This window comes from Heteronotia binoei, chromosome 21 (genome assembly GCF_032191835.1).
Source record: "Heteronotia binoei isolate CCM8104 ecotype False Entrance Well chromosome 21, APGP_CSIRO_Hbin_v1, whole genome shotgun sequence".
In the NCBI taxonomy this organism is placed as follows: domain Eukaryota; kingdom Metazoa; phylum Chordata; class Lepidosauria; order Squamata; family Gekkonidae; genus Heteronotia; species Heteronotia binoei.
The window spans coordinates 77,008,223-77,021,491 of NC_083243.1; the positions used below are offsets into that span (position 1 = coordinate 77,008,223).

General features: G+C 44.1%; 1 protein-coding gene across 1 annotated transcript in view; it reads right to left on the reverse strand.

Moving 5' to 3' along the window:
• The window catches only part of PLCB2 (phospholipase C beta 2), a 95,857-nt gene that overhangs the window by 11,728 nt on the left and 70,860 nt on the right, over positions 1-13,269 (reverse strand). Inside the window, exons 20-25 of the mRNA XM_060261344.1 lie at positions 11,432-11,596; positions 8,433-8,532; positions 7,029-7,133; positions 3,994-4,079; positions 1,866-1,968; positions 1,397-1,453 (exon numbers count right to left, since the gene is read on the reverse strand). Coding sequence (XP_060117327.1) covers positions 1,397-1,453; positions 1,866-1,968; positions 3,994-4,079; positions 7,029-7,133; positions 8,433-8,532; positions 11,432-11,596 — 616 coding nt within the window. The remainder of the gene's footprint in view (positions 1-1,396; positions 1,454-1,865; positions 1,969-3,993; positions 4,080-7,028; positions 7,134-8,432; positions 8,533-11,431; positions 11,597-13,269) is intronic.

Here is a 13,269-nt window from a genome sequence, read left to right on the forward strand (position 1 = left end):
ACTTGAAAGACAGTGGGCGTTTTCGCACTGACCTTACTCGGGAGCGACGTCCCTCTTCACCGCGCAGCATCTGCGTGGATTTCGCACTAATTGCTCCGCAGAACCCGAAAGAGCCGCAAAGTCCCGCGGCTTTTGCGTCACAAATGTAAACTGGCCAAAAACCAGTTTACATTTGCGACGCAAAAGCCGTGGGACTTTGCGGCTCTTCCGGGTTCTGCGGAGCAATTAGTGCGAAATCTGCGCAGACGCTGCGCGGTGAAGAGGGACGTTGCTCCCGAGTAAGGTCAGTGCGAAAACGCTCAGTATCTCCAGTACAAGGCCATGTATCTAAGCATACCTTTTAAGAAGGCAGATATACTGTAACGAAACTCCTTCAGTCATGACATTTTATTAGACATATGAGATTCTGTATAGAGACTGAAAATACATTTGTTGACCCTTTCAGACAAAAGATAATCAGATCTAAAGGGAGGACTGCATGTAGCAAATTCTCACCACACATGTGGTAAAACAACTACTGAAAAGGGCCATCTATTCACTACTCCTATCCCTGTCATTTTTAATGATTTTTTTTTAATCTTTGGAGGCAAAGAGCTTCATCACTCCCATGCTGAGCTGTGCTGTCTCTAAGCTGTGGAGACTTGTGAGCAAAAATGCTACTTTGTGAACTACTGGCATTAAAGTTGGGGGTGAGCAGCTTCACTACTGTATTAATTAGTTTGCTCTGGGGCCCTCCTGACTGAGCTAAGACAAAAATGTGTGAGCTGGAGGCTAAAAGACTGAGCTAGCTCACACTAACTCAGAGGGAACACTGGTGCTGAGCCCAGTTTTCCTGACCTCTGCCGCCCCATAAAACAGCAACAAAAAGTAGTGGTCCTCTACTCTTTAAAACAGACAAACAAAATGGTGGTGAATACCAGTATGGCTCCTCTGGAAAAAATAAAATGAAAACCCATGTCTGCAACTTCATGATTTTTTTTTCCTCTTAGAAGGTTGTGTGTTTCCCCTACTGTCCTCTCTGGATCTGAAAAAAGGACTTGATCCATTCTACCACCCTGGTTTTCACAAGCAATGAAACTGAAAACTCTCTTTTAGCCCAGCAATCCCCAGTTGACATTTTTATGCAGTGAGATCTGGGTCTGGTGCTACAAGGGACTTGCAGAAGGATTTACAGGGGGCATCTTGGCAGTTGGGGTGTGTTGTGCTAGATTAGCCCACAAGACTGGAGAACATTTTGGATTCCTTCCATGACAGAGAAAGAAAATGTGGACACAGGTGGATCAGGCACTGTTGCTGACTCACATCACATTCTGTGAAGAGCTGAGCAACAGTATCAGTAGGGAAGTTAATGTGTTCCCGGTATTGACAATTTGAGTGCGAATATTTTTAGAATTACCTGTAGGCTGTTTTGCAGGTTCTTTTGTGGCTTCTTCTTTCCCTCTTGCTGAAGTTCCTACAAGGGGGGGATTCATCTGAGACATTATTATATCTAGTTTGTCTAATGAAATACTATAGCCCTTGATAGTGACATGGGCAGCTTTGTAATTAGCCACAATGAAATGGAAAGTGAACACATGAAGCTGCCTTCGACTGAATAGCCCATCAAGGTCAGTATTGTCTTCTCAGACTGGTAGTAGCTCTACAGGGACTCAATCTGAGGTCATTCCCACCACCTGCTACCTAATCTGTTTGCCTGGAGATGCTGGGGATTGAACCTGGGGACCTTCAGCATGCAAAACAGATGCTCTGCCACTGAACCACACCCTCTCCCACATCTGCTTCCTGACTCAAAGCAACATGCACTGTGAATAAGGTTAATATTTACAATATGCCTATAAAAGTCCCAACCTCACTTGCAAAATTACCTGCAGGTCCATTTGAAGGAGGAATACTAATTGTGCCAGTGGTATTTGGTAGCCCGTTGGTATTGAGCTGAATAGTGGAAAGGCCTTTTTGCAGGCTGGGCCTCTAAAACAAAGATCAAGAGTATGTCAGTGGAATTGGGACCCTGGAAGCACTTGCCTGGTTTTCTGGTTTGGCTCTGATTATACTTCAGCATCTTCAGTGGTGACTTTATTGAAAAGGAAGCAGATGCAAGAGCCGAAGACACATTGGGGCCTTGAAGTACAGCTTTAATTTTTTTTTCTGAACACCCGTGTATCACTTGAGGTGTTTCATGTGCTGTTTTGGATGGGTGCTGTTTTGGATGGGTTGGTCCAATAATATTGGTTGCTTCTGTAGCTCGTCCTACAGATAACCTAATATATGTAGCAAGACAGGTAACTAGAACAGATGAGAAGCCTTTTTCAGCCATTACAGTTTTGGCACTCTATCAGTGCAAAAAGGGAAAGTGTGCTTCCCATGGTCCTTCTGATACAAAAGGTTGCAATTTTGTGTGAATAATTAAAAGGCCTCTTTGTGCCTGACTGGATGGTCCTACAGAGCTTGGACACTGGATGGGGGTTTCTCACAACTTGATCAAGGATTGTAATGCCACTAAAAGGAGGGCATGATCTAGAGAGTTTAAAAACTGACAGGGAGGTCAGCTAGGGGAGGAGAACAGCTGCCAGGAAAAAGCAACTGCATTTGGGTGGGCTGGGATGTCAGCAGCCAGAGGAACAGAGGCAAGAGCCAGCGCCAGGAGACTCATCTGGGAAGCAGCCTTAAGACTGCAGTGGTGGAAGAAGCAAAAGTAGCCTTTCAGGAGTTCTTGGAGTTGCTCCAGCAGCTCAGGTGAAGGAAGCCATGGAACTGGGGGGTGAGGCTACCAGCAGGAGAGTCAGCTACCTAGGAGAGTGACAAAGCAGATTGAGGGAGACCCAGCAGAGAAACCAACCTCTGTTGTCACCCGCTACAGACATGGTAGGATCTGAGGGCAGCCCTGGCACAGGGGAAAGGACCAGGACACTGGTAGATGTAAGCCTCAAGAATGGAGGAAAGACCTGAAGCTTGGGGGCTCTGGACAGCCCAGAAGCTGTGGGAGGACTCAAAAGAATTGGGAACAGAGGTGGAGCCAGGAGGGAACTGGGGACTAAGGTGAGTTGTGACACAGTGGGAAAGTACAGGGGTCTGAGTAGCTTTCAACTCCTGGACCTGGGGCTTTGTTTAAAAAGGGGGGGGGATTAAGTCATGTGGCTGACAAGGACCATGGAAGGTGCACTGTCAATAAGTGGCAAACCCAGATCTGTTAGTTGTGACAGTCTCTTTACATATTATGGAATACATATACTTAGTCTGAGACCCTCCCCACACACCTTGTGTTCTGTGTAACAAGCAGAAATGAACTGTGAGCTATCTTCAGTTCTGTCATGTGTGCTGCCTGAGTCAGATTGTGACTTTGGTACACATGGAAAACTAGCTACAGCCTGTCCTTCTCCCCACCCCATATTATCTCCTCTTGATCTGAAATTGTCTCAGGAGGGCCTATTTGGTCCATTGGGGGGAACCTCATGTATAAATTTAAAGGGAACTTGCAGATGTAGCTAATGTAGCTGTCTGTTTGTTTGATTGTTTTAAAATGTGAATGGTACTCCCTGAGAAAGTGCCATTTGAATGCAAAAGTTTTTAGTAGATATAGGTTTAGCTATTCTGATCATATACATGTTCATTTGTAACTGCTGAAGCCACCTTTCCTGTCGAGAAAACTGGTGCAATGTCATTGTAAAGTCACTGAACAGATATGAAAAATGAATTATTTAAGTGGAGCAGCTGTGTTCATTAGCGACCAGGTGGAACTCTGGATATTAGTGTAGGATTAATCTTGTATATCTGGAATGACAGCCAACTTCTACCTCTCAGCTGCTTTCCTAGAAAGAGGAGACTGCATCCTTTTTCTGACCCTTGAATGTGTGTAGTGGCTATCCCCTGAAGCATCACCAACTCCTTCCAGTTTTTCCCTGAATGCTAACAAACTAACGTCTAACAATGTCCATTTTCCACCCATAATTCAGGCTGAATAGGCAGACCATTTGTTTCAGCAGCTACAGCACTCACCTCCATATCAGCCTCTTGGCTCGTGCTTGACTTTTTGTCATGTGCACTAAAAAACTTGATTGGGTTGCAAAGGGCCATGGTCATATCTAGGAGAAAAATTCAAGACACTCAATCATCCATTTCCGGTTCCTTATTTCACATTGTTTTGTTACACAGCAAAACTCATGCAGCCTGCATTTTGATTCTCTTGAGCTGCCCAAATTTGTGTATAACTTTCCAGCCTTGCTGAGTTATGCCCTAATGCTTTGCCATTATAACGCTTCTGATTTGATTTTCTCTTGCTTTTTCTCTTGCCTTTCTCCATTTTATCTGAGGTAGGTAAAGCTGAGGGAGACTGACTGGTTCAAGGTCCCCAGCAAGCTTCATGGCTGAGTGAGTAGTTGAACCTTAAAATCTTAGTCCATATTTAACCACTACAACACACTGGCTGTTCCATTAAAAAACTGGGACTTCTAACTTGACCACAGTCTCTTGAATTCTAGATCTCACCAGGTGTTTGATGCTAAGAAAAATACACATGTTTGCAAACCTTAAAGTAGGCAAATTAAATCAGTAATTCCCAGGGCTGGGCAATCCTTTGCAGATCCCATCTAAACTCACTGATATCAATGGAGTTAGACTGGAGTAATTTTGCATATTGATAGCTCCTGCAGGGCAGGGGGTGGAGATGAGGGCCAGTGTCTCCACCTCAGTTCATTTTGGGGACCCCATGGTTGTTTTTAACCAGACCCCTCCCAGAGGTTGAGGTGGCTATAGACCTTCCTTACTCTCTCAATATGTACACTTAGTGCTTTACTTTCCTCTCTCCAATCTACTCTTAAAGACTTCTGTTCCATGATGCCACATTTGCCTGAGGAAATTTCACCCCCTTATATGAAGATATCTTCTACATATCACAAATATTTTACTTTGGCCATTATGCACTCACTTCTGTTTCCGATTTTCACAGATCTTATTTTGTGCTGGTTCACCTTGAATGTTGTGCTAGCATTCTGCATTCTTTTTCCTTTGTGCTTTTTCTGCTATTGATAGTGAAGTATTTTTTCTGCACCCCATGATGAAAGCATGGATAACACTGATCACTAATGAGCCCCAGAAGGCCCATGGTACAGAGTGTAAACGGCAGTACTGCATGCAGTTCAAGCTCTACTCATGACCCGAGTTTGATCCCGGCAAAAGCTGGGTTCGGGTAGCTAGCTCAAGGTTGACTCAGGCTTCCATTCTTCCAAGATTGGTAAAAGGAGAACTCAGCTTTTGAGGGTAAAGTGTAGATGACTGGGGAAGGCAATGGCAAACCACCTTGTAACAAAAAGACTGCCAAGAAAATGTTGTGATGTGATGTCACTCCATGGGTCAGTATGACTCAGTGCTTGCAGGGGGGGGGGCTACCTTTACCTTTAATGAGCCCCACTGCCACTGTGTTTAGGAACAGGCTTCCTGTTGGAGCACCTTATGTCAGCCACTGTCCCCACTCCCACCAGCACTCTCTAAACAAGCATTAGACTTGAGTCTATTAAGAAGGCACCATTGTTCCCTTATTTGCTTCTCAGCGTTTAGACTGAATGACTCACAGCTTGGAGGAGGAATGCCGCTTACATTGGAAGCACTAAAACAGTGCTCAAGTACAGTGGCACTTAACTGTGGCTGCCCAGAAGAGCCTGCTGGGAGAGGTCTTCCTATTGATTCTGCTCCTGAGCAGGTTCTGGTGTGCACAGTCTAATGGCCAGCAGAGACCCAGACATGCACGCACACACATACGCTTCACAATTACTTATATGAAACATTCCAAATTTATCGATAAACTCCTATCACTAAACCAATCCCACATTTTAAAATATCATGTGAGGGAAGCTCCACCTGGCAGCCAGAGACAAGGTCATGGAGATTTGTCAGAGATGCAGAAGGGAAAATGATGAAGAGCAGGAAGGATGTCACAGGGGATTGGCTGAGCACTGAGGAGCAGGAAAAGGAGAGGGAAATCTGAGGGAATATGTATGCTTTGGATAACCTTTGGTTCTGGAAGTGAAGTAAGTGGAAAATTCTTTGTTAAAGCACTCTGGAAAAAAACCCCGCTGAAAACAGGAAAGAAGTGAGCTGGCCACTGAATTGAGGAAATTAATGCAGGAAAAAAAACCCACTGGACAGGTGCAGCAACTGTGAGGCAAAATGCAGAACAACTGAGAAAACCCAAGGGAAATCCAACAAGAATGTGATGGGAAACACCCCTGCATAACAAGCCTTAGAATGCTGTGGATTATAACTGGCCAAATAATGCTATGCCTTAGGAAATGATGCTTATAAAAGACCGATCTTATTTCCTTCCTTCCCTCAACCTCACATCCCATCCCATCCTTCCTACAAGAAACTCAGAGTGGTAAGCAAGGGTCTGTTTTTCCATACAAAATACCACTAAAATGAGTCACTGAGAAAATTTGGTCCAAGCTCATCTAGTGAGATTCACAGCCTGAGGGTTAACTACACATTACATTTTTACCAAGGATCTATGAAAGGGTAAGATTACACACATGTATTTGGGGAACTCCTTGCTTCCCAAGCATGCAGAAAACCAATTCAGACTGAAACTGCAGGGAGACCTTGTCCTCTGCACAAGTTTTCCAACCTGAAATGACCCTGGGGAGCTGTTATTTGCCCCACTGAGGAACTAGCTGTATAGCTGTATCCGTAAATATGCAGTCCCCAGCAGGGCAAAAAAAGGCTCCTGAGAGCCAATTCAGGTCAGGAAAATGGTGTGTGTTGGGAGAGGGGCTAAGCCCTGTTTGCTATAGTACCAATTTTAATTGGGCTCCCACATGGATGGAGGTCTCAGAGTAATTAGGCCCTTTGAATGAGAGTCCAAGTCTGTAACTACTAAACCACACTAAGCCCCAGTGAATTAAAGACTGCTACCAACTGCCACCATACCTGTCACCTGCATCTAACAAAAGACCTCCCCAACAGTAATAGAGCCGTGACCATTTTTCAAAGCTGCAGCTGAGTAATATACCTTCCATTTAAAAGAGTTTAAAGAGCAATACCTGCCCATGAGTCAGGAACATAGTCTTTCATCTCCACATAGACAAAGAGAGAAGGCAGATTAAGTGGCATGTTGGACTCACTACGAAGGCAAATATGGTGATAGCCTAAAACAGAAAACACATGTCCCAGCAGGGAGATACACTACAAACAAGTGGCAAACAGAACACAATAAAGAACTAAATTCAGGTTTTCTGTCAGATAGCAGTAAGGAACTATTTTAAGAACATGGTGAAGGCAATGAGAAATGGTTCTACCAGGCCACAAGATGAAGCAATCATCTCAAATAGCAACTTTGGCATATCAGTAAAAACAGCATAACAGGAAGTTGCAGAGCTACCTCTTGGGTGCAATTCATCAGGACGTTCTCCTGCAAAATTCTCGCAAAATCAACAGGCCCTTCTCATTGCATGGGGTTTGTAGAGGTGAACGCCTGCTGTATTCTGCTCTACTACTAACCCAAACTTGTCCTCAAGAGAAAATGTCACAATCTCCTTACACAAACCATTGATGTATTTTTGTCAATGAATTTAGTGCATTAAATAATGTTTAAGGCCCGAAATGGCTTGGTGCCACAATGCTCAGAAGATCATCTCCATCAGTATTGTACAGCCCTCCCAGTAAGATCCTCTTCTGTTCTCAGAGCCTCTGCCCTATTCTCTGAGCCACTTGCCCACAGAGGTGAGGCAGGTGGCAACTACAAACAGGGCTTTTTTAGTGGTGGTTGCTTTCCCTTAGGAGTTAGACTAAAACATTCCTTTTTACATAGGTTTTTAGGTAGGTGGCGTTACCTTTCAGCTGTTTTATGGTCTGCTTCTGGACTGAGAACTTATCAATATCTTGTTATGTTGTTTGTTTTATGCTGTTTTTATACCCTGCCTCAATTTTGAATAGCTTGTTTTAATGACTTCATTGTAATGGCTTTGTTTCATTGTTTTAGCTGCAAGCCACCTTGAGCAGGTATCTGGAGATGCGGCATTCTTTCTTTCTTTCAAAAAACTTTGCTTCTCCATTTTGCAAGAAAGAGATGGCATAATATAATGGTGGGCAGAGGCATGGAAAAGAGCAGCCACAACTGGCAGTCTGTCATTAAATGTTAGATTTTCAGCTTTTAAAAGAGATGGCTTGAGATACATAAAAGTTGTAAAATGAGATGGTATTTGGTAAAATTAACAAGTATCTGAATACCAACGGAAGGATTTTTTGAAGTTGACTGCCTAGGCGGGGAGGGCGGGATATAAATAAAATTTTATTATTATTATTATTATTAGTGATCTGTCATATTTGTAGAGAACAAACTGAGTCACAGGCTGTCCTTAAGGTCAACACCTATTACCTAAAGTGGCCATGCCATGACTATGTGGTTTTTCACACTTGAAGAAAATAAATCCACGCCTAGCTCTTACCTGAACATACAGCAGTGATGGGAATGATGCGCTGACCAATGAACTTTCCTCCTTCCTCTAGAGCCACAATTCTGAGAGAAGCCAATTCTGGCATCATAATCTGGAGGGGAGGGGAGGGGGGGAGGAGATGGTGTTCAGGAAATCTTAAATCCTCACAAGCTTCTGTCATGCTGAGTAGCTGCTTTCTGAGCCACACAAGACATGACAGGAGCAATCAAGGTTCATGTTTACTGTTCTGTATGGGACTTGAGTCTTCATTTTACAACCACAGTGAAAAAGGGCTTTTGCTCCCCCACCTTCCATCTGATACCAGCAGTGAGCCAGACTGAGGAGAAAGGTGCCTGAAGGGAGGGAAGTAAGGTGAGGGAGGGAATGATTGGCTCCCCAGAGCTGCACATCTTTTAGTTTTTAAAGCAGAACACTTACCCACTCCACTTTAGGTGTGAATGGGATATGAAGCATATGAATCAACAAACACAGCTGCCAGCAGCAGCACATCTACCCTCGGTCTGAGGCAGCCTATTTTAGAAAACAGCATCTAACTAACTCATTCTATTTGGAAGAAAATAATTTTTCACTTTTCTCATTGGCCAGCTGCCTAGAACCTGCTGCAAAGTAGCAAAAGATTTTCTCATCTGACATGGAATGTTGAGGGTGACATCTCAAGAAGCTTACAAACCCAGTTCCACAGTGCTGATCTGCATGCAGCACAATAGCTTCTGAAAATCAAATCTAATCAGGGAACCTGATAGAGTTTGGAATGTGCCAGAGAATACAAAGCAGCACTGCCTCTCATACCTTCGTGGCTTCATTACAATGCACATCAATGCAGAATATAAATGAATATAGAGAAATGATCACGTCACATTGCTGCTGGGCATGTAAAAACCCGTGTAAAGCTGCATGTGGCTGGAGTCACACAAATCAGTCTTCAGATGGTTGGAGTCATGAGCCCTACATTTGCACCACTGGCACCCCAGCACAGCATGTAAGCAGATCATGGTAGGCAGCTGTATGCAAAGGGGCTGGCAGTATGATGCCATAGCTAAGCATTCTGAGTTTTTTGGGGAGGGAGTTTTGCATGCCCAGCATCATTCTCAAATCACTGAGGAAACAAAAAAATAAAGTTGGGAAGATTTCTGTTATTTGGACAGGGGAATTGAGTAATTTTTTTTATCCTGGGAACAGCTGGGTTTAATGGTTGTCGGATGCATGACCGGATCAACATATTTTTTGAAGGGGGGAGGGCAAAATTAAAAAACGGTGCCCCCTAATGGGCCATTCTATCTTATGGTCCTATAGAATACAATGGACTCCATACCCAATTTAGCACCCTCCCCCTCTGTCAGCGCCCAGGGCAAGCACCCCCCCTCTGCCCCCCTAGATCCGGCCCTGGTCAGATGAGATATATCTTTAGCTTGTCTGAGGAGCCAAGTACATCTGATTTTGGATTGATTATCCATAAGTAGCTTAAACACAGAAATCTGTTTATTCAGGGCAGTTCTTTTCCCTGCACTTCTATTGTGTACTTCAGGGGTCCTCAACCTTTTTTGAGCCTGGAGGGAAACTTTGGAATATTGAGAGAGGATGGTAAGCCTTACCCCAAAATGGCTGCCACAGGAGGTGAAGCCAAATGTAATGCCTTCCTCCTCAGATCTGCTAGGAAGGAGGAAATCATGAAGGGGGGATAGAACCACACACTGACTATCCCTGACCTGGATAGCCAAGACTAGCCCAATCTTGTCAGATCTAGGAAGCTAAGCAAGGCTGGCCCTGGCTAGTGTTTGGGTGGGAGGCCTCCAAGGAATATCAGGATCATGATGCAGAGACAGGCACCTCTGAATGTTGCCATAAGTTAGCTGTGACTTGATGGAAGTTTCCACCACCCAAAAATGTTCATGCAAGTGCTCATATGAGTAAGCATCATCTTATACTCCTCATTGGAAGTATAAGATGATGCTTGGAAATGGAAACAGGAATGACCTACTTCACAGGGATACTGGGAAAGCAAGGGAGATCAGGACCATAAAGCATCACATGTCCTAAATTCGCCATAGAAACCACAAGTGGGAACCTGCAAAGACTTTTGGGGAGCATTTCATTGCCCCCACTATTTCTTCTTCCCTCCCTGAAAGCCCTCATACCCTCTCTTCCTGCTTCCTTCTCTCCCTCCCATTCAACAGTCAACCTACTTTTATCTGCCTCTCTGTCTTCAGCTCCTCCTCCCAGCAACCGTTATCTAGGAAAACTATGGGTCAGTTGTGTGGTGTCAGCTACTGGGCCAGGTCCATTTGCATGGCAGGGAAACCCCCCCCCCCCATATCCTCTCTCCTTTCCCTCCCCTCTCCCAATCTATTATTATCTGCCTCCCGTTTGCACTGGGGGGCACCTGCAAGAACTTGAGGGTGCACCTCACTTTGTCCTGAATCTCCCTCCCCATGCTATTTCCTCTTTCCCTCATCTTAGCTACTCCTATATCTTTCCCTTTCCCTACTTCCTTCTTTCCTTCATACCAACTCACCAATCTGCCCTTTATCTACTCCCTATCCCCTGGAAACCACTGCATCAGCTGCACAGGTAAGTAATCTGCACATGCACAGATAATGTTATTGAAGGGGTTTTTTTTGGGGGGGAGGGATGTTAAACCCCCAATATATCTTTTAAACTTTTAAGATATTTTTGTCAAACTGGGGTGGACAAGTTTAGAGGAAAACTCCTTTCTCTCAGCGTAGGTCTGATCTCTATACTTCGATATCTGCAGATATGCCCATATTTGAGAAATAGATATATAGATGATGATTTTTAATATCAATCTCTGGTCCATGAAATCTTTGTTGAGGTCTCAGAGGATTCTTGCTAAACAACCATGTAATTTCTGGTATACACAATGGCTTGGTGATATGCTACTGCTGGCCTCTGGAACAAACTAATCTTGATTTCTGGATGTTCAGAATTGAAACCAAGCTGGAAGAGACATTACTGATCTAAATTGTTGTTACCTTTTCAAACACAAAAGCATCCTCCTTCCATACAGGATTAATTGAGTTGGCAGTTGGTGTCAGCTTCGTTCTGTATCGGCGTTTGGGATCACCAGGCAGACCAAACAACTCCACTTCTACATAGGACCTCACACTGCGCTCCGAGAGAAACTGGCCAGAAATTATCTATCAATGAATAGAAACAAGATCAGCATAGTATCTTATTTTAAACCCAGTCCTGCCCATGCTAGCATCTGACTTCCTCTTCACTTTAGCCTAATTTCATTCTTTATGGAGCAGATCCATATCGCAGTTGCACATTGACACAGTGGTTCCTAGGACTACATCACTTCAGAAAGTGGCTGGATGAAAGTGTAAGGAAAGCCCCCTACTTTTCATACATATGGACATCGTGATCACCAGTATGGTTGCCAGGGTGCCTGGAGTTTGACTCTCACACATCTGCTCTAAGAAGTGGACTTTGCTTACAGTTTCTAAGGCTTATGTGGATACTATAAGCCTCAGCTTTGCAGCTGTATTCTACATCTCTGATGGGTGTTAGCCAGAACTACAAATGAGCTGCCAGCTACTCCTTGTGTGCCCAGTCTTGGCCACTGCAGTGGCAGAAGCCACACCACCATGAACTGTACAGGCAAGCAGTTTCTAGCCTGTTTTCCATGAACCAAGGGCTAACACTACCAGAATCCATCTTGCTTTCCTGACTCCATATCCAACCGCTGCTTCAGCTTTTGCATAAGGCAATCAAGCATGGATCCTGTCAGACCACTCAAGACTTTGTCTAACGAAACCCAGAACAAAGACTGGTGCCAGAAAGAAGACTAAGAAAGAGGAAGACCATCTCCTGCATGAGCCAAGTCTTTTGTCTAAACCGGGTGATACCTAGGTCATATTTGATTCTCTATTATCACCTTTTCAGATAAGCCCATCTAATCTTAAGTGTTCCCCACCCAGTAATCACTTCTATTCTATCACTTTGGAGCCTACGCCATGGCCTGTTTCAATCTGGAAATTCTTCCAGGTGCCCAGGATCCAGGCAAGCTCATTGGTCAAGACAGGCACCCAATTAGGTGTCACCAAGGGACTCGCTATTGGCTCTGCAAATGTCCAGCCTTCATGGTCATTGTAGAGCCTCCCCTTTCTCCTCTCTCCTCCCTCCCAGCCCCTGTAGGGTCTAAGGGTAGTCTATTTAACCTCTGACCCAACTCCACTCATGTGTGCTTCTATCAGCAACCCACCTTCCGCTGCATAGATCCATCCCCAATTCTGGCCACAGTTTTGGGTCCATTTCCCCCGTCCTCTTATGTCGCCATTGGAGCCTTCCTTGAAGACTGCGATAGGTAAATATTACCCTGTGTGTCTACCCTTATATGTTTCCCTATCCATCTATCTATATTTCTTAGGACTGTGTGTATGTATGATTGTATGTGTATTTTTATCTTGTATGGAAGACTATATTTTTCTCAATAAATTGTAATTGGTTTTACTAAATTAGAGTTCCATTATTTAAGCATCACTCTCTGGTTGGTTAAAATCTTGTATACATTGGTAAAAAGATTCTGAGTGAGCCAGGTGCCCACCTAACTAATTCCCCAACCTCGTTTGGAGGGCATTTAGGCTCACAAAAGCATCACTGTATCTTCTCCTTAATGTACTACATTTCTAAATGCAGGAACTTTTTTTGCAGATACTGAGCAGAAACAAGGCATGCTTTTCAGGAACAATTTCATCTTGTGTAAAAAGCACCTTTCTGGAGAAGGCTCAAACTGGCTCCAAAGTTTTGTGTGTTGACAGTGAAGAGATTGTGGGAAAGGATGCAATCCCCTTGCTCTAAATTAGTT